This window comes from Cavia porcellus, unplaced genomic scaffold (genome assembly GCF_034190915.1).
Source record: "Cavia porcellus strain 051 isolate PalLab524CR breed Dunkin Hartley unplaced genomic scaffold, mCavPor4.1 scaffold_12, whole genome shotgun sequence".
In the NCBI taxonomy this organism is placed as follows: Eukaryota; Metazoa; Chordata; class Mammalia; order Rodentia; family Caviidae; genus Cavia; species Cavia porcellus.
The window spans coordinates 21,364,466-21,390,469 of NW_026947495.1; the positions used below are offsets into that span (position 1 = coordinate 21,364,466).

The 26,004-nt window shown below is 32.3% G+C and overlaps 1 protein-coding gene across 3 annotated transcripts in view; it reads right to left on the reverse strand.

The window, feature by feature from the left end:
- Dpp10 (dipeptidyl peptidase like 10) overlaps nt 1-26,004 on the reverse strand; it is a 1,298,333-nt gene that overhangs the window by 464,503 nt on the left and 807,826 nt on the right. For all 3 annotated transcript variants that reach the window (XM_063258966.1, XM_063258965.1, XM_063258967.1), the window contains exon 3: nt 13,228-13,323. In XM_063258966.1, the coding sequence (XP_063115036.1) occupies nt 13,228-13,323 (96 nt within the window). The remainder of the gene's footprint in view (nt 1-13,227; nt 13,324-26,004) is intronic.

Below are 26,004 nucleotides of genomic sequence, written 5' to 3' on the forward strand. Positions count from 1 at the left end.
AGAGGTGTAAAATATACTTGTGAACTCATTTTTATATATATTTTCACCATTTACAAATTGAATATCATCAAAGCTACTACGGTGTACAAACATGTTTCTCATGCTATTTAGAAGTAGATTTGCTGTTTGTCAGTTGAGTAAAAACTGTCACAATGAAAGCCCAAGTTCATTAAAGTAGACATGAACATTGACAACACAGTGAAGTATACCAAAGCGTTACCAACTAAAACAACAAAATAAGATCTGTTGTTCAATCATTTCTCAACAAATCATTGAAGTTAGTCAAAGAGTGAGGAAAGACCTTCATATCTCATAGCAGAGGCTTTTGTGTGAAGATGTGAAATGGAGAAATTTTTGCAAAACCTGATACCATTCCCTTGCAAAGGTCTTTAACCAATGTGCTTCCTTAGAATTCAAGTGGACATAGAAGGAATCTTCAATTTAATACAAATTATATTAATCCCATTTAAACATCCTTAGCACATTTTCATCCAACCAACATAATAAAATATTAGTGGGGACAGAGAATGCACTGTTTTCTCTTGAAGCCTAACCAAAAACTAGAAAAATTCATTTGTCATGTATGTCTTGATTTGACTACTTATTTATCTAAAAGCAATGACTTCCATTTAGTTAATTCTAAAGTCTATATGATAAATCAAATCCCCTACTCACAGGATTGTCTTTCATATCTGATCCTGTGTCCAATTATATTTCTAATTATTTATTTCTGCAGACCTGACTGTATTCAACCATATTTCACGGATACTAATCTGTAAGTTTATTTCCTTTACTTCTTACACTACATTTCTAATGACAGGCCATATCATTCAAAATTAGCACAATTTTACAAGTTAGCACTGGTCAGTATGTAACTAACTGTCTTCTTGATTACATCTCTAATAAGTGCTCTATTTTTTTATTTAAATTTTCAAGTCCATTTGACACTTACATTTAAATCTTTGAATAAAAGAGCATTCAAAAAGTTGGAGATAAATATGTGATACAATCCAAAAAATATAGTTCCTATTTGTAAGTTGAGTATACGACTCTCATATGAATTGGTAAGCTCATTAAAGCTGTGATGAATACTGACAGCACAGCAAAGTATACCAAAGTTTAACTAACTAAAAGTTGGATATGAGATTGCTTAAATTAAAAATAAATAAATAAAGACACATTGCCTTTGCTCTTTCTTAAAATATACCCCTTGCTTTGAAAGCATATATCTATCATTGCTGTTAATTGCTGAAGCATTTTTGGATTATATTTTTGTGAGGGTTTTGTTACACTGTTGTAGTTGCCTTAATGCCCTGATCCAAAATGTTTACATTTCATGATAACTTTGTGTTAGGAGAAAACCAGAAGTTTGCATAATAATGTTTCTATGAGATTTTTTTTCTGTTGATTGGCAGCTGAGAACAGTACATCCCAGTGTAATACTCAATTTTCCACTACAGTGTTTTAAATTCCAGTTCTGTTTGAATCATTTGAGACTCTTACATAATTCCATTAGAGAAGTTTCACTTTCCTACATTAAGTACATTAGAAATGCTTCATGCCTTATCTTAACATTATTTTATCTTTATATTTATCTTTCTCTTAATATTTTTAAACAAGTATTTGATTATAACTACTATATTTAAGATGAACAAAAGTTCACTATTATAGAAAGTTAAATTATTTAGTATGCTCATTAGTGCTTATTAAATGTACAAGTTAGCTGCATTCCCTATGCCATTTTCACACATGCAATATCGCTCTTTGACAGTGACCTCATCATATTAGGAAAATAAGCATTTACTCAAATGTGGAAACTAAAACCAATGGTCTGAAAGTAAAAGAGAAGATAGATTGTGAGGGAATAGGATGTGGTCTGGGGAAAAAAGACGGGATGGCGAGATACAGCAAAATTCATGACGGACACGAGCATAAATTCTAATTTTACCACCTACACTATGTCATTTTTAACAAGTTATCTTTTTAACCTACAGTTCTTTCTTTACAAAAATAAGCATAAAATTATGTAAGTTAAAGAAATATGAGCAAGAGCTGTACCAAACTGAGAAAGGCATAGCATTGTACCTAACAACCATTAGATGGACCCTGAGATACGTCTTCTATCAATAATAGCATTAATAAAACTTTATGAGAGTAGATACTGAAGGTGAGCCCAAACACTCATCTAAGTAACTCCATTCCATCCCCTCTGGTTTTATTTTGCCTCTTGTTTTCTTCTGAGTTCTCCTAAATGTCCCAACCCAGGGTCCCAGGAATAACACATCTGAGAGATAAACACTTTTCCAGCAGGGACTGAAACTACTCCCAAAAGCAGTGGTGAGTTTCCCAAATAAGACGCATGATGAGATCAACTCCCTAAGAAAGACCAATTATCCCAGGACAAAAATACAGGTTCCTCTTAAGAAAGAGCAATCATTTCTTAATGGGACTGAATTTCTCGCACAAGCAATGAAGATTTTTCCCAGAGTTTGGCTGAACTAGCTATGAGACAATGTTCAACCAAGCCAGGGCCAGACCCAGACTACCTGCTCTGCCTACTATGTAGATGCTTCAGCTATGCAAACCTCCGACCCTTGTCTGTGCTCCCATTTTCTATAATACCTCAAAATTCCTGTAAGCCCCTTAAAGGTAGACCTTAGGTCAATAGATTTCTTTTGGTTTTATTTACTGTTTTTCTGGCAGTTGGAGTTGAATCCAGAACTTCATTGAGCTACATTCCCAACCTTTTATGTTTATATGTTTGCTTATTTGTTGAAATAGGATTTCATTAATTTGACTAGCTCAGGTTGGTCTCAAACTTGTAATCCTTCTGCCTCAGCTTCCCAGAGTACAGTGTACACAAACACGTCCGGCATATCTCTATCTATCGATCAATCGATCGATCTATCTGTCTGTCTTCTTTTGGAATCATGGATGCAGTGATTAAAGCTCCTTTCCTGTTTTTCACCATTGCTCATTTTTTCATTGGAATACAAAATCAGTGACAGAATCTAGTCCATCGAGACTCTCCCATACCTTGGCTACAATATTATAGCTTAGAATTTTGCATTTTTTCAGCACAGTATAAACAACAGTATTCCATTTTTTGTAAGAAAAAAAAATAAAAAGTATACAATACAGAAAGAAAGCAGAATTACATCTGCTATATTTAATAGTTTCTATGCCTCTACAAGCACACAGGAAGCAACACCACTGTGAAAAAGCAAAAACATTTTATTGGAACTGATGCTTGTCTTGAAATGACTGACCATGGGAAAGAATGAAAAACACTATTGTCTCTAGCAGTTTTTCCAGCTAATAACTTTTTGGGAGGTAATTAATTACATGCTTAACACATAAACTAGTGGGCCAAAACATGTTACTGCATGATATCTAAGGGTCTTAAGGGCCCATTCAAACTGACAAGGTGAACAGTGTGATTAAATGAAACTAGACCTTCAAAAGGAACACATATGCACACACAAGAAAACATTACTCAAACCAAGTGAAGTGAAAAATTGCTATGAAAATTTGTACTAAATATGAGGTTGTTATCATGCCAAGTGGCAAAAGCTTTTTTCCTATTTTGACTGCACAAAAAATGATACAAAATATTATATTTTCTCTAAATTATCCAATTATTTTAGTAAACATATGATTACAATAAAGTCTCTTATTATTAGTTTTTCCCTTAATATTATTTTCCTTAAGCCTATAGGTATTTTTCAAGGTAATTTAACAATAGTATGCAGTGTTAGTTTTGTGATAATGCAATAAATGCACTTAAGAGTTTTTATTAACTTTCATTTGTTCTACCCAGAGTTGAACAAAGGAGATCTTCTATTAAGCAGAGCTTATTACTGACTTTCAATCTGGGAGAAGTGAAGGTAGCCTGCCTAGCTTTCAAATTACTAATTTATAAAGCAAAGTTAATGCTGACTGTACCACCCGCAGAACTTTTCTCAAAGTTATAAAAACACATAACACATGTAGGAATATCCCACAGAAATAAAAACATGATATAAGTTGTGATATACTGTAAACATATTAGGTAAAATTCTTATGCATATCTTACACTTTAATTTTATAATAAAACATCAATGGTCATCAGAGAAATTACCAATGTTTTAGTTTTAAGGTTGTCATCTAAAAAAAGGGAAAAATCTGCTAAAGGAAAACAAGATTAACAATGACACTAAAACAATGCCAATCTGAGTTCAGATTACATTCACTCTTCCACTACACCACACACACACACACACACACACACACACACACACACACACACACATACACAGAGCATCTCCCTGCAGCTAAACCTGTGCTACTTTCTGTAACCGTCATAACTCATTCTTATTCATCTCCCAGGAATGTACTCTCCTACTTGCAACACCAGGAACAAATTTACTTTTATACACATCATTTCAGCTATTTTGATGTCTCTAATTTCAAGATCTTTGTTAAAAAAAAAAAAAACCTGAATTTATCAACTATTGTTTGAAATCTATTATTTTCATTTAGTTTTGTCCATCTCTAGTCATTATGTTTTATTTCCTTTGAACATGCAGTAATCCATTTATCCTTCAGCCACAATTATTAAGATGTATAAATGAAGACTGTAGCCCGTAAAAGGCAGAAAGAAAAAAGACAAGAAATTGGACACCTGTGTTCTGCACCACAGTGGTGTCAGAGATATGTCTTGGATTTTTAGGGAGAAAGAGTTTATCAAACTTCATTTTAGTTTGTACTGAATATTTCTTGCAACTCTCTAGTTACCTCTACTTCTTTTTTCATTCACAGACTTTTGATTGCATATTCATATTAAGCTTTCAACATCAGAGAAGATGCTGGGAAAAATGGAAAAAAAAACCTTTATAGACACAATTTTGCTTTGTGAAGGGACTATATTTTCATATCTCTAATCTTCTATCTAGATGAATTTTGGGCTATAGGCAATAAATAAATGTCAAGGGAATAAAGAGATAAATTAATACATAGTTGAAAAGACAGATACCCATATAAATTTTTTCTTGTCCTGAAAAACATAAGTTATCAAGCACAGTAAAGCCAAAATCAACCACAATTGTCTAAAATATCACAGGAGCATGAATTAATCATTTGTTTGACTGAAATTCTTTCTAATGTTCACATAGCGCATAGTTAGAACTCAATACTTAGTGTTCTCTAAATACAACTGTTTCATTTCATTTATCCCAATGCTTCATTTTCCTTTTATTAAATACCAAAATATAATATTCTAATTCAACAAGTATGAAATAACATGGCATTTAGATTTCTTGCTCCATGGTTTATATAGAAAATTTCCCTTAAAATCTTTACTCTATGCATTTATAACTCACATATTTTTCTCTGAATCTTCTTCCCCCTGAAATGTTAAGGCTAAGTTTTATGGTTCAGTTTTTTCCTTACTGTCTTGGTGTTTAGCATAAGTACTGTTATTTTAAGACAAACTAGTATCTTAAAAACATTACCTTAAAAAACCTGTTTAGATTTGGTTTTCAAACCAAAGTTTGATTATTTGTAGGTAATACAAAAGATTGCCAAAGAATGAGATTTATTGCAGACATTTTTGTCATTTTAAACAATTTAATATAAATGACACTTAATTTAAACTTAGGTAAAAATATTATTTAACAACATACCAGTAAAAAACATATTTGGTTATTTAGAGAAATGAAATTTTGCTTGATGGTATACTTTCACAAGCACTGCTTTTTTTCATCAGAAATTTATCTACCTGACTGGTAAGATGAGCGGACGAACAGTAGTGCAAAGAGAAAGTCATCTTTTATAACAATTAATTACATCCCTAACTTAATTTTCAATTCCTTGAACTGTGAATCAAGGCCAGGGGTATTTTAGTGCCACAACCCTCTACTGTTTATATTATGGGCTGTAGTATAAAAGTTGTAAGCTACAGAGTATATAAAGTATCACCCTCTTACTAAACCACAGAATAAAAATGCTATTGTAAGAATCTATGACTTGAGCATGTCTTTATCTTTCCAGGACCACTAGCAACAAAATGCTATTCTCTCATATCCTCTCCCGGGGGTCTTTGGAATAAAAGAAACAGTTTCTTTCATTCTAGCATCTGGGGATCAAGGCCTCCTTTTAGTGCTACTGCAGTTGAGAATGTATTTCTATTAGCCTTTTCATACATGAAGGAGAGGAGGAGGGGCTAAAGAGAAGGTAAGGGAATGGGAAGGAAAATATAATCAAATTATAACATGTACATATATGAATTACCTGTAATGTGATCATTATGTATACCTAAAATATATCAATAAACTTAATTAAAAAAAAAAAAAGATTTCCATGACTCCCTCACACCACTTACTGGTCTTGGTACTCTGCGTTTTTATCTCAGGTCTATTTTCAATTCCCATATATAAAACAGACAACTTGTTGGCTAACTTATTTTAAAGACAATTTCAGAAGTCTAGCTATTACACAAATAATAGCATTCCTAGTGAAATCGTAGAAAATGTGAACACTATTGGAAAAACAAAAAAAAATGGCAACTCAAATCATCCTTTCAGAAAATTATTTAATATTTTAGTATAGTCACTTCCAGAGTTCACTTTGTATATACAAATGTAGACACATATAAAATACAATTGTGAATATACCATGCATAAACCTGTATCATACAAATTGTAACAAATTGTACTTAATGTTTCATTCTAAGTATGCTTGACTCTGATTAATTTTTGTCAAGTAATCATTTTTCTGGTTGCCTAATAGTCCATTGAATGCATGTAGATTTTTATGTAGCCACATGCATAAATTTGGAATAGCTTTCTAATATTGTATGTTAGTATATTACATTTCAGTAAAATATGTTATCTTGAAAAACATAATAGACTTTACCTTCAATATCAGTTAAGTTGATGATTACAAAAATGAAATTTCATCAATAAGTTTAAAAAATAAGATAGAAAATAAGGTAATTTATCTCAGAGCTAAACATTAGCTAAATGGAGTATATTAATACCCAAAGACATCTGCAACTCATTCAAGTACAAAAAATCAAGCATGCTAAACAAGTACCAGAAAACAAACATCAAGCCATATTTGTTTATTTGATTCTCTGAGTTATTAATATTAATATATTACTTATAGTAATGTGTTTTGTTTTTCATAAAATTTATAATAATGGCTTCCTTAATATTCTGAGTAATATTCATGAGAATGAGACCATCATGGGCAATTACGAAGACTGGTCTGCTGACCACAGCCTTCCTAAAAGCACTCACATGAGTCCCTACTTTTTAACACCTACAGGGCTACAGACTCTTGTTTTTTTTTCAGTGCTCATTATTTATTAATAAATGTTTGCATTAAACAATGATTAGATTCCTTTTTGGGAGCTTGTACATGTACATAACATGATTTAATTCTTTTTGTTTTTCATTCTTATTCCTTCCCTACTCTCCGCCCCCCTCCATTTCTTGATCCCTTTTCCATTTGAACAAAATCTGTCTCCCAATTTCCATATAGTTTCTTTGTTTTTTTGCCTTTTATTTGTGCTCTTTACATAGTTTTGCTCATTTGTCTTTCACGATGCTTCTGATTACAGGACCATTTTCACTATCTGGGATGAAAACCAAGCCTCAAAAGTCTTAAGCAACATGCTGAAAGACACTGGATCGCTTGATTTAACACTCTTTCTATTTCACTGTGTTACACAATTGTACATCATTTAAAAGATAAAACTTTTAAATATCTTTATAGGAGTGTTATGTGGCAACTGAGTTTAACTGGCACCAACACTAGTTTGATAAGATCAAGATAAAATGAAATCTTTATATATTGTCACACATCCCTTTATTCTAAAAAAAAATGTGCAACAACTCATTTCACATGTAGAACTCACATTGTAGAATTACTCTGTGCGAAAAAGAACCAAAATTAGCTTCTACTGACTGTGAATAAAGTACCCACATTTGTATATCAAGAAAACATAACACATTTTTAAATTTTCAATTAAACCATTCTGCACCACTGCAATCTGTGTAGGGTACAGATTTCTGGGCCACTCAACTAAACGTGCACAAGTCATATCCTCATGGCTTATTTTCCAGTACAGAGCAGAATATCTCCATGGGGTAAACATTAAGGAATTTTTGGACAATTTGACATTACACCGACATCCAAAAACATGATCAGTAAAGTAATTTTATCAAGCAAGTGTCAGACTCAGAGTAAGCAAGCAACTCATTGATGATATACAACAAACTTTTATTACTTGGTTACATATTTGTCCACTGCAATCCAGATTGATTTAAAACCTAAAATATACTTTTGGTCAATGCAGCATTTAAATCATATAGACTCTATAGGATACAGTTTGAAACTGATGCTGAGAAAGAGTTCAAGATAAAATTTAAAATTAAATATTACTTGATCCTTAAAACCTCAAAATAAATTAGCCTGAGATGGCTCAATTTACTTGTTTTAAAAGTTCAACTTCCATTAACACAATTCTCACTTGGGAATCTGGTTTCTTTTCCATTATGAGTGTTATAAAAATAAAAAACAAAAGTAGGCCAGATACATCATTATCCTCTGTGAGTACGGCTACCCATCTAACCTACCTACACTCATTAAAAAGAAATAGCCTATTTATTACATAAAAATTTTAATAGTGATTTTTCAGGTTTTGTTCAAAATCATCACATAGGTTTTTAATATGAAGAATTGTTATTTCTCTCAATTTCCTTTCCTCTATGTGAATATTATGCTTAGACTAATATTTTGTTGAAATTTCACTTTTAGGTCTTTTGAAAACATTAACAGAAGATTTGTAGTTTTATGTGGATTATGATTTTATTTTTCAAGAAGTTTACTTTTATTGTGCTTTCAAGATTTTTATGATAAAATGGAAATAAAATCAAGTGAATTAACGCTTAAAATATTGTCATTTCACAATAGTTTTAGAAACACTGCATTAGAGGAGATTAGATACATTTTAATTTTACCCAACACAGAAATTTCTACACTATGGGCTTACCCTAGAGTTTGGGGAAGATAATGTTGCTGAGAGCTGGCAGGAAAAAGGATAGTCACTGTCATTACTTCAAGGAGTTAAATTTCTAGTGGGATAAAATTTGTCTTTCAGGTTTGGGAAGGGATTCCAGGTAGAGGCAAGAGAGTCAAAAAAGGAATGGGAGGCAAGTTTTTAAAATGTTTCTTTCTTTCCTCTCTCCCTGTTCTCCACATTGTTTCTTCACTTCAATTCGTTATGATAATTGTCTCTTTTTTTGGCATAAAATGTTTACACTTACTGAGAAATGTATTTCTGCCCATAGCATATCCTTGCTCTAATTATTTTTATTTTTCCGTCCCCTCGTCTTCACCCTCCATCTCCCGGACCCCTTTCCACTTGCAAGAGATCTATTTCCTGTCTCCTGCTATCCGTCCTTTATGGTGCTTTTTGTTTGTAGTTTGCAGTTTGTGTGTCTGATTTATGTCACTCAAAATTATATTTTCCAGCTGTATCCCTTTCCTACAGTGTCTCAAATTTGTCTTTCTTTATAGCAAATTATAATTCCATTTGGAATAGGTACTACATTTTTTGATCTAATCTTCTCATAATGAACTAGAAAAAAAGAAACAACCTGTATTATGCCCATGTACCCACTACCCATGATGACTTCAATCTGCATGCACTGCAGACATGTACTAACAAAAAGAGAGAAGTTAATGTGAATGAAACCAAATGTGAAGGAAGATAAGATAAGGGTAGTGGCATGGTTCTATGAGTCTTAAAACAAAAAACGGAGGAATGTGGAGTATATTTATTTTCCTGATTGTCTTTGAGAAGCATTTTAATGCTGTAATTATTAGCTGGACCTTAGAAACTTGTATTTTACTGGGGCATGATGGAGGCTTTTGAGACACGTGAGACTTTATCAGTTACAAAAGAAATTCACATTAAATATGTTTTTGAAAAAAAATTGGGAAATGAATAGATAAACAGAAAACAGCCTGGAGAGTCACTGTTATACACTATAGACAATATGATATATCTCACCAACATTATTTTGTTCACTCTTTATTATTCACTTTTATAGGTCATGAATATGTCAATAAATATGCTTATGTACTTTATTTTAGTGGATGCATAAATTATTGATATATTGATATGCCTGTGCAGATGAAGACATTTTAATATAGAACAAGAATGGATTAACAGTAAGAGAGCTATAAAATTAAAATTATTAGAAATGTATTTGATGTATGTTTTGGATATTGAAGTGAGATGTCAGAGGGGAACAATGAGAAGTTGAGTAAATGTAATGATTAATGCAGATTCTACTTCTTATTCGATGGATATTGGTTAAGCATCAGTTTCCTGGGGTTAATTTCAGTGTTATTTGCTCTCACATGAAATACGTTATAACATCTATGACAGAGGTTAACCTACAAACTACCTAACAGAAGGTCTTCCCGTGGTGATTAATTGATCCTTCACTGTATGTGGAGAAATGAATACATTTTTAAGAGATGAATTTCTTGTTTTAAAATTGATCTAACTAGGAAGAAGATGCTGTGTACATGGAGACTTCAAGGATATGAACAGATTTGACAAAAAGCAGTTGGCAAATTAACCACAACCACAAACACTCACACAAGGCTGCTGTGTCATTCTCAGTTATTTGAGAACTAGCATAATGGACAAAATGCTTCACTACAGCATGGAGGTTATCAGGGTCATCTGGACTCTCTCATCCTCCTTGATTAGTCATGCATTAAACACTCCTATGAAGACTTCAAGAATTAAATAGAGCGTCCAAGTATGCTTATCTTGAACTCCTTGAAAGGATTTATATATTAGGAAAGTCTGATGAATCATCTCTCAAAAATAGAGAAAATGCTAACATTTTACATTTCAATATAACCATTGATAATGAGGACAAGGGTACATATTCCATTCGTCTGGTTCTAAGTATATTTCCTTCCTACGTGAGGAGTATGTAATTATGCTAAGTTTCTAATGACATCCAGAAGACAGACTGAATTAGACAAGAGCACAAATTTATTCACTGTTCCAAAAGAAACTCTCAGTACACAATCTATGCTCAACTCTTTCAGTGGTATCTATAAAGAGGTCTTTTCCTCACATTTTGATTCCTTTCATTTTGTTTCACAGATTTTTTCATGCTATATTATTTCATAAATGTTATGAAGTTTACATATCATTTTAGCATGTTAGGGAAGCAACGCAGAAGCATTACAACCCCTGTATCCTTTCTTAGGATGAAGTTTTCAGTATCAGTTAAGCAAATTATTAAAGAAAATGATTAATTCCGAATACATTACTTTGATAGCTTGTAAAATATAAAATGAAGAGGAATGTCCTAGATATTGAAATGTGATTAAATTCATCATGAAATTCATTGCTGAAATGTCTGCCATTCCTTAGATTCAGTATCAGAGTGTAACTTATACACAGGAGTAAATCTATTCTTAAGTAGTCCAAGAAACCTGAGAGGTGAAGATGGTCCACTCTTTTCTTGCTTTCCAAATTCAATGACTATACAAATTTGGTTTTGTTTTTGTACCAGGGATCGAACTCAGGAGCACATACTTGCAAGGTAGGTGCTTATGCTGATGAGCTAAATCCCCGGCCCTACTATACAAATTTTTATAACTTGTCCAAAACCCCAACACTATAGCAGTTCAATAATTTGTTAAAAAAAAAAAAACCATGAAAATAAAACAAGATTATTCACTATTTCAAATCTAATGATTTATAACACTACTAATATTTTATAAAATTCTAGCAGATACTCAATTTGCTATCTCCCTCCATAGAAAACATCTGGCAATAATGTAAGATTTACATAATGACAATTGCACATTAGGAGAATGATCTGCAAGATACTTGTTTCCTAAGGCAAATGCAATAATAGTTATGCTAGATTTCTTCAGTCAGAGGGTTCATCTGCTATTATCTGAAGTAATCACAATTGACAGTTCAAAAATTGTTACAAGAATATGGAAAATTAAAATGAAAAATATAAAAACAGATTAAGAAAATTGCTATTTTGTTTACTCTATCTCTAACACTATCATTATGATAGGCAATCATCTTCCAATTGCCTTCAACTGAAACTTTAGCAAATGAAAAAAACAATAGATTTCAAGCATTTATTTATTCAAAACATAAATCTTAAATGCTTGTTGATCTCTAGGAACCACATCAATCCCAGGTAAGTGTGATTTGATCCTTATAATCATGAGATAAACTATTTTTATAGCTTCTATAAATTTTTAATTTGCAGCAACAAGAGTATTTAATTAGAATATTGGAAAACAAAGGATTATAAATGAGATCATTTTATTGGATATATAAAAAAAGCTTTTACAAGTGATCTACTCTAAGTCTTGAAAAGAAACAAAGATTTTGCATCAAAATAACGGAAAGACAAGTATAGAAACTATCCAACCATGAGGATTAATACAACCAGGCAAATTGGAATATTCAAAAAATGGAAACTTCTGACTTGTTTTGACTAACACTATTTTAATGATTATTTTACACTATAACTATTTTTATTACTTTTCATAACAGTAAATCAAAGTACATAAACTCTATAGTAACTTCATTATACTTTCATCTTTTAATTTCAGAAATTGATTTAAAAAGGCAAAGGCAAATCCAGAAGAATCAACCTGATGTTCAGAAGAGTTTTATAAATATGCTATTTTATAAATTTTTTCTCATTTGAGCTGAACTTCTAGTTTTCTCTCACTTGAGCCAAGTTCTAATTTCTGATTAATTTTATAAAATATATGTAATTTAGATTATGTATAAATAAATAAATAAAATTTTAAAATGAAGTATAGTGTCTTAGTGCATAAAGCATTGTCAGGAATATAAATTACTTGAAGAAATAGCTAGATATTATTACTCCTCTTTTAGTAACAGTTGAGTCCTGTATGTTTTATAACTCTTCCAAAGATTTTCCTTGTTGCTATAATAAAAGGTGATTGGAAATATTATCAATGAACACATCCATCACAGTTGTCTAGAAAAAATACTATATCTATTGAGAGCATATAAGTATATCCAAGAATAAAATAAATTAAAATTATATCTGTACTTAATATGTCAATGGATGTTATGTTTTGAACATTATATACATAAACAATATATGTAAGATCAAATAAATATGTAAAATCATCTGCACATACCATTGATCCATCGAGCTTCTGGATTATGAAGTATAAAGTCTTTCCTGAAGAGATCTTCTAAAGACAACTGGGTTTCTGATGAATTTGTGAGTTCATCTGGAATAGAAATAGTTATACATTAGACACCAAATTAATGTTAGTTTTTAAAATACATGCTAGAAAATTTGGAGTAGTTTGGTTCGAAAAATGTGGTAACGGTGTAAATATGAAGTCACCATATTAATATGTTTTGGGCATTTGAAGTTTGTTTCATGATAGTTTTCATGAATTATTTTTAATATGTAATTTTCTTGATCTGTCACAATAAGTAGATCCCATACATATAAAGGCATATAATAGCAGTCAATACAGCTAAATAGAGGAAGATTCATACAGGAAATACTTACGGTACAGCAACTAAAACACAGGTAATGGTAGGAAAGGCAGAGATATGCATCTTGATGCCCAAATCAATCTGAACTAAGAGAACTGGAGATCAAACAAAACATAGACATTGGTCCTTATATAAAACAGCAAAGGCTGAGGCCTGTATGCCAAGTAAGATTCTATGAAGCCTCCAAGAAACAGATGGACTGCAAAAGTGTGGCTAACTCAAGCCAGATAGGACAGATTCGGGATGCAAAACCTCTTGTCTTTCATGATTTTTTCCACATAGAGGACGTGGCAGTTCGGCAGCAAATTTTGTGGCACTGATTCCAACCCTGCAACAGGCTGCAGGGTACTTTTTTTTGTCACGTGCCCTAATTGGAATCTCCTAATGAGAACAATATTAAGGACTTGCCCTGAGACCAGTGAGAAAGACACAGACATCTGGGATTTAAACAGTCATGGCACTCATCCCTTGGGAGAGGAGATTGAAAACAACCACAGCTTTGGTCTGCCTCTGAGATGACCAAAGAAGTAGTGAGTCAGCAAAGCTTGGGACTGCAGCAGCCACACAGTGGCAGCCGCGGTGATGGCCAGGATCCGTGAGTAATGTAATACAAGCTCACCCAGCCTGAAATCAGTGAGACTATGACTCACCTCATGGCAGAGGGGATCAAAGTGGTCCTGGCTCTTTCCACAGTGATGGCAAGAGCAGAGAGAGAGCCCACAGCACCCTACCCCACTCCACTCAGGAACAAGCAGCACAAGAGAACAGAGATGCACTAGGGAAGCAGAATGGAGAAGGTTGCTAACAGGAGGAGCTAACTATGCAAACTGGGAGTGGCCTCAGGATCTCTGTCTTAGGGCACCACAGCAACTGGGAGAGAGACAGAGATAAACAGTGTTTTTGTTTGTTTGTTTGTTTAGGGTTTTTAGGTCTTTGCATTTATTTTTGTTCTTATCTATTTATTTTTTTTTTAATTTCCTTAACAATCTCTCTTGATTTTATGATGTTTATATGTAAGTGAAAATTCTCTCTAGCCTTTCTGGTCCACTTCAATAATCTTTTGTTTTGTCCTTCATTTTTTATGATCTGCCTCCTCAAGTTTTCCAAAGTTTGAGTGATAATCCTGCATCCTACAACCTCATTCTACCATATTTCACTTAATTTAGCTTTCTGTTTTGTCCTCTATCACTCTTAAATTTCACAATGGGAGGATATAATCATTGGGCTAAATGGAAACTCTCTTGTCTACAAATTCCTGCATAATGTTGGACTTTGGTATATAACTGTAGATCTCACTCTTATGGCTAAAGGTACCAAAGAAATACTTACCAGAATGGGGCTGTGGTTTTAGCTCAAACAGTATAAGTGCCTGCTTGGCAAATGTGAGGTTGTGAGTTTGACCCACAAAAACAAAACAAAACAAAACAAAAAAACAAAACAAAACAAAACAAAACAAAAAAACCCTAGAGTTCATTGATGTTGCCCTGTGCTTGATGCTATTGTAATTTCTAATCGTACTACTTCAGCTAGGATGCTATACCTGCTATAATCAGTTTTCTCCTTTGTATGGCAACACTATGCATATGTGGGGTCATAAAAATCATCATACTACAGCACCAAAAGACTGGATACTAAGCCGCATGGATAGCAACTTTTCATCCTTAATAAATTAGGAAGGTAGAATCTTAGGACATACACAGAGAGCAAGAATCCCCTATACCTGGCAGATATCTCTGAGTAACAGACATTCCATAGGGAAGCCTCCATAGTGATAAAGCTATCTCCCATAAGAAACTAACATACATTAACATAGAAAACAAAATGCATAGAAAATGACCATACACAGAAGCAAACTAGCACCCCATATCTCCAGTCCACCCAGAAAAAAATCCAAGAGACAAAGAGAGAAAATCAAAAGCCACTCACTTGAATTCTCTGTAATGACAGCATCAGAAGTCTGAAAAGAAATGAATGAAATTGTAGAGACAATAAGAGAAGAAAACATCTCCAAGTTTTAAAAAAAAGGAGATGATGACGATAATGACGGACTTGCTCAACAAACCTAAAATATACATAGATAAAAAAGTAGAGGAGCATAGGAAAATGATGGAGACCATGAAAATCCAATATAGGAAAAAAATGGAATCAATTAAACAGATTCAAACAGACATTTAGGAAATTTAAAATTCTGCTGTAATTTGATTGAAAGATGAAGAGAAAATACTAGATTTACAATACAAGATTATATTTAGCAATCATGAAAAGCAAGAACTCTTAAAAATGCAAAAGTATCATAAAAAAGCATTCGAACTGTTGCATTATGATGCAGAGAAGAACAATACAAATTTAATCTGAGTCAATGAAAAACCAGGAGTCCACACAAACAAAGAAATAATGGCAGAAAACTTTCCAAGCATGGAATAAGTATTAGACATACAGATAAGTGAGGCATATAGCACTCTAATTGTTATGACCAGAATACACCTACAGCAAGGAATATAATAAACATGATTCCAGAAATTCAGCACAAGGACAAAATATTAAAAGCTGTTACAAAAATGAAACAAAGGAGCTACAAAGGAAACCCATCAGAATCACAGCACACCTCACAACACAAACCCTAAATCAAGAAAAGCTGGAGCAAGACCTTAAAGAAAACAACTCCCAATCCAAATTTATTTACCATGCAAAGTTATCTTTCAAAATTGATGGAGAAATAGCATGACAGAGAGCAACTGAAAAAATTCATGATCACCAAATCAGCACTAATAATGTTCTGATGCATATTTTAGAAACAGATAAAGAAGACTACCATTCCTAAAACACCAATAGCAAGAATACTCCAGGAAACACAAGCAATTAAGCTGAAGGGGAAAACAGGGAACCAAGAATAGGGAAATAAAAAGATGAGAATAAATCACATGTTAGTGTGACATGTTAACACATATTAGTTATTAGTTAGGTAAAAGGTCTGAATTCTCCAAACAAAAGAAACAGATGAGCAGAATGCATTAAGAAACAAGATCCTACAATATGCTAGATATAAGAAGCACAGTGAATTAAAAAAGAAATTAATAGACTGAAAGTCAAAAGATGGAAAATGATATTTCACATGACAGGAGCCTGGAAAATAAAGAGGGTTAGTTACTCTATTTGCAGAAAAAGTGAGTTTTGAGTTATGAATGATGAAAAGAGACAGAGAAGGTCACATTATACTTATTAAGGAAAATCTCAAAATGAAGAGATAACAATAATATACACACTAAATAAAGATGCACCCTACATGATAAAACAAATAATGGGCATGAAAAGTCAAGTAAACACTAACCTAATTGTAGTGAGAGACCTTAATACCCAAGGTCACAAACAGATAGATCAACCATTAAAAAAGTCAACAAAGAGATGCCAGAATTGAATCAAACATGTGAACAGATAGACAATAGATGCCTACACACTGTTCAACTCCACAACATCAGAGTACACATTATTCTCAGCTTCACATGGGTGGCTCAAAAATAGAATACAGAACATGCCTAACTAAATGCAAAGAAATTAAAATTATTCCACACATATTATCAGGATACAATGCAATGAAAGTGGAAATCAACAACCAAAGAAATCACAAAAGCACAGAAATTAAATAACACTGTGAATCTGGTGGGCTTTCTTTTAAATAACATAGAAATTAAATAACAAACAATGGGTCAGAGATGAAATCAGATAAGAAATTAAACAGTATCTACAATTAAATGATAATGCTAATACAACAGACTGGAACTTATGATACCAAATGAAAACAGTCCTAAGAGGGAAATTTTATAACAGTGAATTCTAAGATCAAAAAAAAGAATGAGCTCAAATAAAAAATTTAATACTAAATATCAAATTTCTAGAAGAAGTAGAATATGTCAAGTTCAAAACTCGCACATGGGGAAGAAAGATCAGAGTAGAAATTAATGCAATTGAAACAAAGAAAACAACACAAATAATCAATGAATTGAAGAGTTGGTCTTTTGAAAGATTGAATAAAATTGATAAAGCCTCAGCCAATCTCATCAAAAAAGTAAAGAAAGACACATCTATGTGATTAGGATTGAAACAGTGATATCACAAAGGATACTGCAGAAATCAAGAAGATCATCAATACCTGCTTTGAGAATATATATTTTAACAAGAGGAAAACACCATAGAAAATAGACAGATTCTTAGATACCTATGAATTACCAAAGTGGAATTAAGAGCATATAAAAATGCTAAATAATGAAATGTCAGTCAACAAAATTGAAAATGTGATTAAAAATTTGCCAATAAAAAGCCGTCTCTAACAGATTCACTGTTGAATTCTACAAGAAAATTTGGAAATCTAATACCATTACACCTCAAACTCTTTAAAGAAATTTAGAGAAAAGTAGTATGCACAAATTCATTCCTGAAAGTAAGTGTTACTCTGATATAGAAACCAGAGAAAGGCCTACCCAAAAATGAGAACTTCAAACCAATCTACTCATGAACATAGACAGAAACCTTCCTTAATTTTCTGGCAAAGTTACTGGCAAACCATCCTTACGTGTCTGGTAGTTATAGTATTATGCAGCTATAAGGAAATAAACCTGAGATTTTCTAAGTAAATTCATTCACCTTGAGTCCATACTCTTAGTAAAATAAATATGATACACGTGTATATAAACATCAGATTGTCTCTCTGATGTGAGAATTTGAAAGAGTAAAGAAGAACCAAAATGTATAATAGAAATTGGAAATAGGAAGAAATTATTTAAGGAAAGAGGAATTAAAGAAGGTGGTAAAAAAAAAAAAAAGAAAAGGAAAAGGAAATGAAAAGATAAAAAATACAAAAAATGGAAACTAAGGTTTGTAAATAATGAAGGAAAGAGGTTGAAGTGAGAGGAAAGGATTAGGAAAAAAGAAGAATCAAAATTTATCATGTACAGGTAGAAATTCCTTATGGTCTATATGATCATATGTATATCTAAATTGTACCAATAAACTTAGTTAAATAAAAAATTATAAACAGAAAAGCTTGATATATCAACTTATGGCACACACAAACAATGCAGTCCTTCTTTCCAGCAGTCATCTCCTGAGGCCAGAGTTTGCCAATATCTTTTCTGTAAGCATTCTAATATTTGGAGCTCTGACCAGGGTCTCCCACCAAGTACAGCCTAAGATATTCCAGCTCTGATTCTTTTATCTTGCATCTTCAAACCTTCCCTACCTCTTCTTCTTCCCACAAGCCAGTTTCAAAGATTCCTCAACCACATAAACAGGCACAGTCACAGCAACAACCCCACCTCCCTGAGAGCAAATTCTTGCTCTGATAGCAGTTCTTGTTGCAGAGACAAAATATCCAGCACCAAGAGTTAAAGGGAGGGAGCTTATTTAGCTCACAGTGTTTCAGGCTGTAACAAACTGACTCCAAGTAATCATGGCACAGAAAACAGGCATTGCAGAGGAGAAACAGTTCATGGTGGGAAGAATATAGTAAAGTAATTAAGAAAGGCACAAGACAAGCCTCTTTCTGTGCCTTATCCTGTGCCTGGGGTTACAGCTGTGCCATACCAGTGGACTGACTTTGTAATCACCCACTTTTAATTCTAGTACCCTTTGTCCTAGCATTGGATAACAAATCAATCACACTCTCTAGAGCAAGTCACTTCTGAAAGCATCCCACGTATGACTGCATGAGGTTTCGTGGAACATTAAGACACAAGGTATAAGACAAACATTCTTTGGTTATAAGAGGCTAGAGACAAAAATACTTATTTTTTTTCCACAAAGTAATAGCATTCTTTTCTTGCTGTACATACTTTTCTTTGTGATTTTTCAGTTAAGACTTTCACACTGAAATGTCAAATAGGTGAACTCATCTCATATTCTATTTTTTACATCCACAAGAGCTTGGTATGTTCCAGGTGAACATCTGGGGCAAAGAGTAAATTTCCATTGCTATTCTCTTGTCAAATAAATCTAATGCATTCAAACACAAAACAACTGCCAAAAAGTTAGTGAAATGTAATACATATAGTTGTTTAATTCCAATCTTACTATAAGATATTATGATTTTTCACAGATTTGCCTAAAATATTGTTATACAATGATATATGTTTATCATTTGTTGGCTAACCTGACACACTTAAATTTGAGGTTTCTTAATTTATTCAAAAATCATCCAGCTAATAAATGAAAGACTGTGAGGAACAGGAGAAATACCTATAGTATACCTGGGGGAAAGGATTTATGTTTACCACAGCAATAGTAAGTGTTAGAACACAAAATGCTAAATGAGTACAGAGAAGAACTTTAAATGCATTCAAAAACAATCAAAGTAGGCATCACTTTAAGACAACATGATCAACACTCAATCATTGTTGGTGAGAATGTAAAGGAATAGCACTTTGGAAGAGCATTTGCAAGCTTCTTATAAAACTAAACATACTATTACTAGTAATCCAGTAACCATATTCCATGATATTTCCCCAAAGGAGCTGAAAATTTATGTATCCATAAAATCCTACACACATATGCTTATATCAACTTTATAAATGCTAAAATCTGAAGCAATAAAAAAGTTCTTAGATACATGAAAGTATAAATAAACTGTGGTGTATTTAATTATAGATCATTATTCAGCATTAAAAGACATAAGTAATTGAGTCATTAAAAGGCATAGAAGAAACCTAAACACATACTTCTAAGTAGGCAATTATTAAAGGTTATGTAATATATAATTTTGAATATATGACCTTCTAAAAAAAAGCAAAATTATGGAGACTATAAATAGATCAGTGGTTTTCAGGGTTTTAGAGATTAGGAAGAACAGTCAAAGAGAAAGGATATTATGGACAGCGAAAAGATTTTGCATGATAGTATGATGATGACTACATGCCATTATACCTGGGTCCAAACCCATAGAATGCAAAGTATCAAATGTGACCTCTAATGTAAACTATGGATTCTCCTTGGTAAAGTAAAATATACAATAATCAGTTTTAACAACTATAACACAACGGAGGAGGATGCAGATAAGAAGAAAGCTGTACATGTGTGAGGCCATTGGGGTAGTATATGGATAATTATTTCACATTCCTTTCATTTTGCTATGGATCTAAAACTTCCCTAAAAATAGCCAAATAAAACAAAAAGTTAAAATGCACTAGGATTAGAGTTTTCAAAACATAGCAATAGAGAATGGCAGACACAAGGAAAGGAGGGACAGTGTTTCAGATAAAAGTCTGAGTGCTTGTAGGTTAACAAACCAAAGAAATCTTAATTCTAGAATTCATTTCCCATCTCAAAGTTTGGGTTTTTGATGAGACAAACTTATTTTTTGAGGGTTTGAAGAATGCATGCAATATGATAAATATCCTAATAAGATCAGAGTTTGGTATAATTTAACCACTTGTTATTTGCCATCACTATTTAAAATACAGTTTTTGATGCAATAAATTCATACACATAAAGGTATAAGAAACCTTTTGGTTGATTTTAATGGAAGATATTGTATTTAAAATTTGCATTAAAGATCATTCTTTTCTATATTGATTTTCTGTTATATATATTTTATTCACATTTTCTATACAATAAAATACTTCACTTGGCATTTCTAATGTGTCTTTACTTTATTGTAATTACTATTACTACTTTATTAATGAATATTTTCACTATTATTCTAAATAATTTTATATCTCTAAAGCTCGTGACATTATACACCTAGTTAATTTCTTCAAAAGTGATAATTGAGTCTTATTTTCTACATATTTTATTGTCACTCAACCTATTAGTTTTTTTCTTAAAGTCTAAATAATTTGCTGTATGATATATACTTTTCCATATAATTATAGATTCACTTGCAGTTGTATTAAACACTGCTGAGAAATACAAGTAAAAGTATCAACTTGCATAAAGTAACCAAAAGACATTGACATGGAAATTCTCTATTAACCGGATTGATTTCACCAGGTTTACATGTGCTCATTTTTGAGTATGTGTGTTACACAAAAGATTCTAAGAGCAGTGACAGTCAAGATATTCAGCAACTCTAGCAGCAAAATTACATGTGCTGCTGCCCGATTATTCCCTTACTTCCTCCACTCTAAGCGTTGTCAAGCAGTACTCTTTATCGCTAACATTTTATATTTCAACAATACTAATTCCTATTTTATGTTTTATAACCTTTTGAAATCGTTTTTCATTTAGCAATTCTTTTGAGAGCCATTCAAGTTGCTGAATATATCAATAATCTCTTCCTTTACTCTGACGAGTAATGTTCCACATATGAATGCAGCAAAGTTTGTAGAAGTATTTATTCACTGAGCAGCAGGTGTTCCTTCTAGTTTTGAACAATTTTGAATAAAGCTTTTATAAATGCTTGTTTACATTACATTTATTACATTTTGTTTCTCTGAGAACAGAGCCAATCCTGAAATTACTGGATCAAATGGTAAGCAGATATTTAATTTTATTAAACTCCATATGCTTTCCTAGAGTAGTTATAACCGTTCACATATTCACAAGTCACGTATAAATGACTTACTTTCTCAAACAACTTTACAGTATTTTTTTGTCACATTTGTTGTTTTTTATTAAATTCTAACTTTATTGGTATGTAGGTATTGCATATCATTATTTTAATGTATTTATTCAGAGTGCAAGATATGAGTGGTCTAAGACACCAGACTCAAGCTACACTTGCTGCATGCAATCTTCAGTGAAATATTTGTTCATGGTTTTTAACCATTGTGTAATTGGATTGTTTTTATTGTTGTGTTTAACTACAGAGTGTAGTTATTTTTCCAGTATGCCATATGAAAATACTTTGTCAAACAAATGATTTTCAAAAATTTCTATCCTTCTCTAACTTGCTTTTCACCTTCTCAAAGTATATATGAAAGGGGAAAAAACTCAGATTTTTCAGGGAAAAATGATGAGATTGTGTTTATCACTTTTTTTTTTCTTTTATAAACTGTGCTTTTGTGTCAATTGTCTTGGAAATATTTTCCTTTATTTTCCTAAAAAAGATGTGTATATAGATATAGATATAGATATATAAATAGATATAGATATTATCTTTCTTCACCTTTTTAAAATTTTCATAGCTTCTAGGCACTATCCTGGATATATGCCTTGAATTTTTCAGGCCTTTTCTAAAAGGCATCTTCAATATGATAGGTGGATATATACATAGATAGATAGATAGATAGATAGATAGATAGATAGATAGAATAATTAAACCTTTCTTTAAATAACCTCCATGACTGATTTCTATCTAATATCTTTTATCAAGCAGCTTCCTCTTAAGTTTCATCAAAAATTTGGGTACTTGTGTTTTGTGATGAATCCTTTCCTTTCCAAATTCCCTTAGATTCTGTTCAGTTTTCCCACTGTCATTTCAGTAAAAGCTTAGGTTCAGTGTTGTCTAAAACCATGGGAAACAGAACAATGAAGAGCTGAAATTCGAGTTAACATCTCTTTGATTTTTTTTATTTAAATGTCATAAAAGAATACCCTCAAACTAAGAACTCTTCCCATATTTTCTAGAGTAATAAATTGATTGTATCTTTTATAAGAAATGTGCAATTACATAAAGATTATTTTTAGTACACTCTCGCTACTTTTTAGTCCCGAATGGAAGTGCCCCATGGCTGACTTTTTGTGCTTTACTCATTCACCTCAAATTGTGTATGGTGGTGCCAAATATAGGCACATCAGAGCATTTCGTAAAAAGTGGAAATTGTGTTTTCCTCAAGAAAACTGTCTACAAATGCATGAGGCTGAAATTCTAACTTGCCCATGCTCACTGTTGGAAGCTATTTTGAATTTATGACTTCAGGAGCATCCCTCATTACATCTTATCAGGAAACATTTGTAACCACACAGCAACCTAATTTCTCAGGAACAGAATTTATGTTAGAACAAGACCCAGGAGGCACTACCTGGAGAAATCTTACTGCTTCATACATTTTTAATAATTTTCTCTTATGTTACCTCCACAGCTTTGCTCAGTAAACAAAGAATCCCGGATAGGACCTTTTCATCCCAGTACATCCCACTGACCCTGAGAAGGCAGCTCGATAGGAAAGTGCTAGATCACAAACCACTTACCTCATGTCAGATTCTTTTCTCACTGATCATCAAGGAAGGAATTTCTAATAGCAATACTTACTTCCTAGTACTAATGCAGCATTGCTAAAATCTAATAGTCACCTGTATTATATCTTAATTCTTTTTTCTTGTTATTTTTTGTTTAAATATAAGATATCTCTGTGACATATGTCTATATACAGAGGCTTTCAAAGATGTATACACACTTCAGGAAAGGAATAATGATATGATGTTTTTCCAACAGATGGTGTTACTCTCATATGGGGCACCCTAGAGGACTCTGTGTATCACAGAAAACTCACTACACTACTCGCCTTCAAGACCAAGGTAGCCAAAGAAGTAGTTCACCGCATAATAAATGCCTGAAAGCATGGCTACAGTTTTTTGTTTGCTTGTTTGTTTGTTTGTTTGTTTTTGCCCCAGGGATCCACCTCACGACTTCCCCTTGCCACATGGGCACTTAGGCTGTTGAGTTACATTCCTGGCTATGGCTCCAAGTTTTGAGCACCCTTTGTAATTTTGGAGGTCAAAGGTAATTTACATTGGGGCTAGGAGTTTAGCTCAGCTGTGTAAGTGCTTACTTGGCAAACATAAGGTTGTGAGTTCAATCCCCAGCAGAGAAAAAAAGATAATTTGCATTAATCTGATATGTTTTAAATTAGATGGGATAGATAGATATATACATAAATTTTTTTCTTCTAAAATATAAACAGATTTTTGGCTTTCTCTTGATTATATATATATATATATATATATAATCATATATTGGCATGTATTTATGGAAATCTAAGGTATGCTAATAGTTCATACTTAAAAGTAAATAATAGGCCTATAACATCATCCTGTGTTACTTTATAAATACCAGCACAAAAAACCTAAAGAAATACACTAACAAAAATAACAAATATTAAATAATTGGAAGAAAGTCATATTTTATTAAACAGTTGCATGGCATAGAAATTTGCCTTCATTCACTTTTGGCAATATGAAAGCTAATAGTGGAAATAAAATTGAGTCATTCACTGCATATTCTTTACTCTGCGTTAGCTTCTCATTTAAAACCACAGACTGTTCACGGCATTTCAGGTCTTTCTTCTAAAAATCTAATCTTGCCTTTGAATGATCTTTTGAAATAAGCTTGCTGCATAATCTTTAAAGAAAAAAACATTTTTCAATATTAAACTAAAGAAAATGAATTCATATATTTCAATTATTAGTTTCTCTTTACTGAAAATAATTGTTACTTTTTTCTAGTTTATTATTGCTATTAGAGATCCAGAAATACTTCTTTTAAACCCTATTTGAAATAACTGCCTGTCAAACAGTCCTAAAAGGGAAAATCTGATCAAGTTATGCAGAATTTTCCACCAGAACAACAAAGTCATTTCCCTTCTTGTTCATGTGAATTCCTTTCACTGGATTCCCAGTTAACCAACAATTTCACTAATTTTGTTGTTAAATCTACAGTTTTTCTGTAGATTATTCTCATTTTCCATGGTTAGGGTCCATATTGGACAGTCTTGTACTGCATTTCCTTTTTTTTTTTAACCAGGTATCAAACTCCAGACCTCACACTTTCAAGCAGGCACTTAAGTCACTGAGACTGAGCCAAATGCCCAGCCCTTCACATTTCTATTTTAAATATTGTTGAATAGCTCACTGAATAAGTAAATTATCATTCTATTCTCTCTTATGTAAACTTGTTGAAAAAGCAGAGAGTAAATCATAACAATCAAGGTTAAATTTCTGAATTTTAAAATACTTTTTATTTAAAAAAACAAAGCAAAGCAGAAAAGAGTTGAAATAATATAGAATTTTAAAAGAAATTAATGCTTCATTTCCTACACTAGGGAAACTATTTGGAGTTCACAGATGCGAGTTTGATTTAGTTCACTTATGAGTCATTAAAAAAAAAAATAACACACTAGGTCCATGGGCTCTCGGAGAGCTTGAGATGATGTCTAGGACACAGATTTATGAAATAGAACTTAAGAGGACACAATGTTTCTTTAACCATGTGGTAATAGGAAGAACCTCCAGATATTGCGTTTCGGTATCATTTTTCATGTTATTTCAAATGAATAAAAATGTAATGAAAATAACAAAAAAAGAAATTAATGCTAAGAAATCAATAGTTGATAAATTACATATTGTAATTTTAGAAATAGGCATATTGTAATTTTAGAAATAGTTTTTCAAGTCCCAAAATTAAAGCATAGAAACTGGACAATCAAACAATGAGAGTGCAAACCATTCTGTTCAGTGATCCAACAAAAACTTAGTAA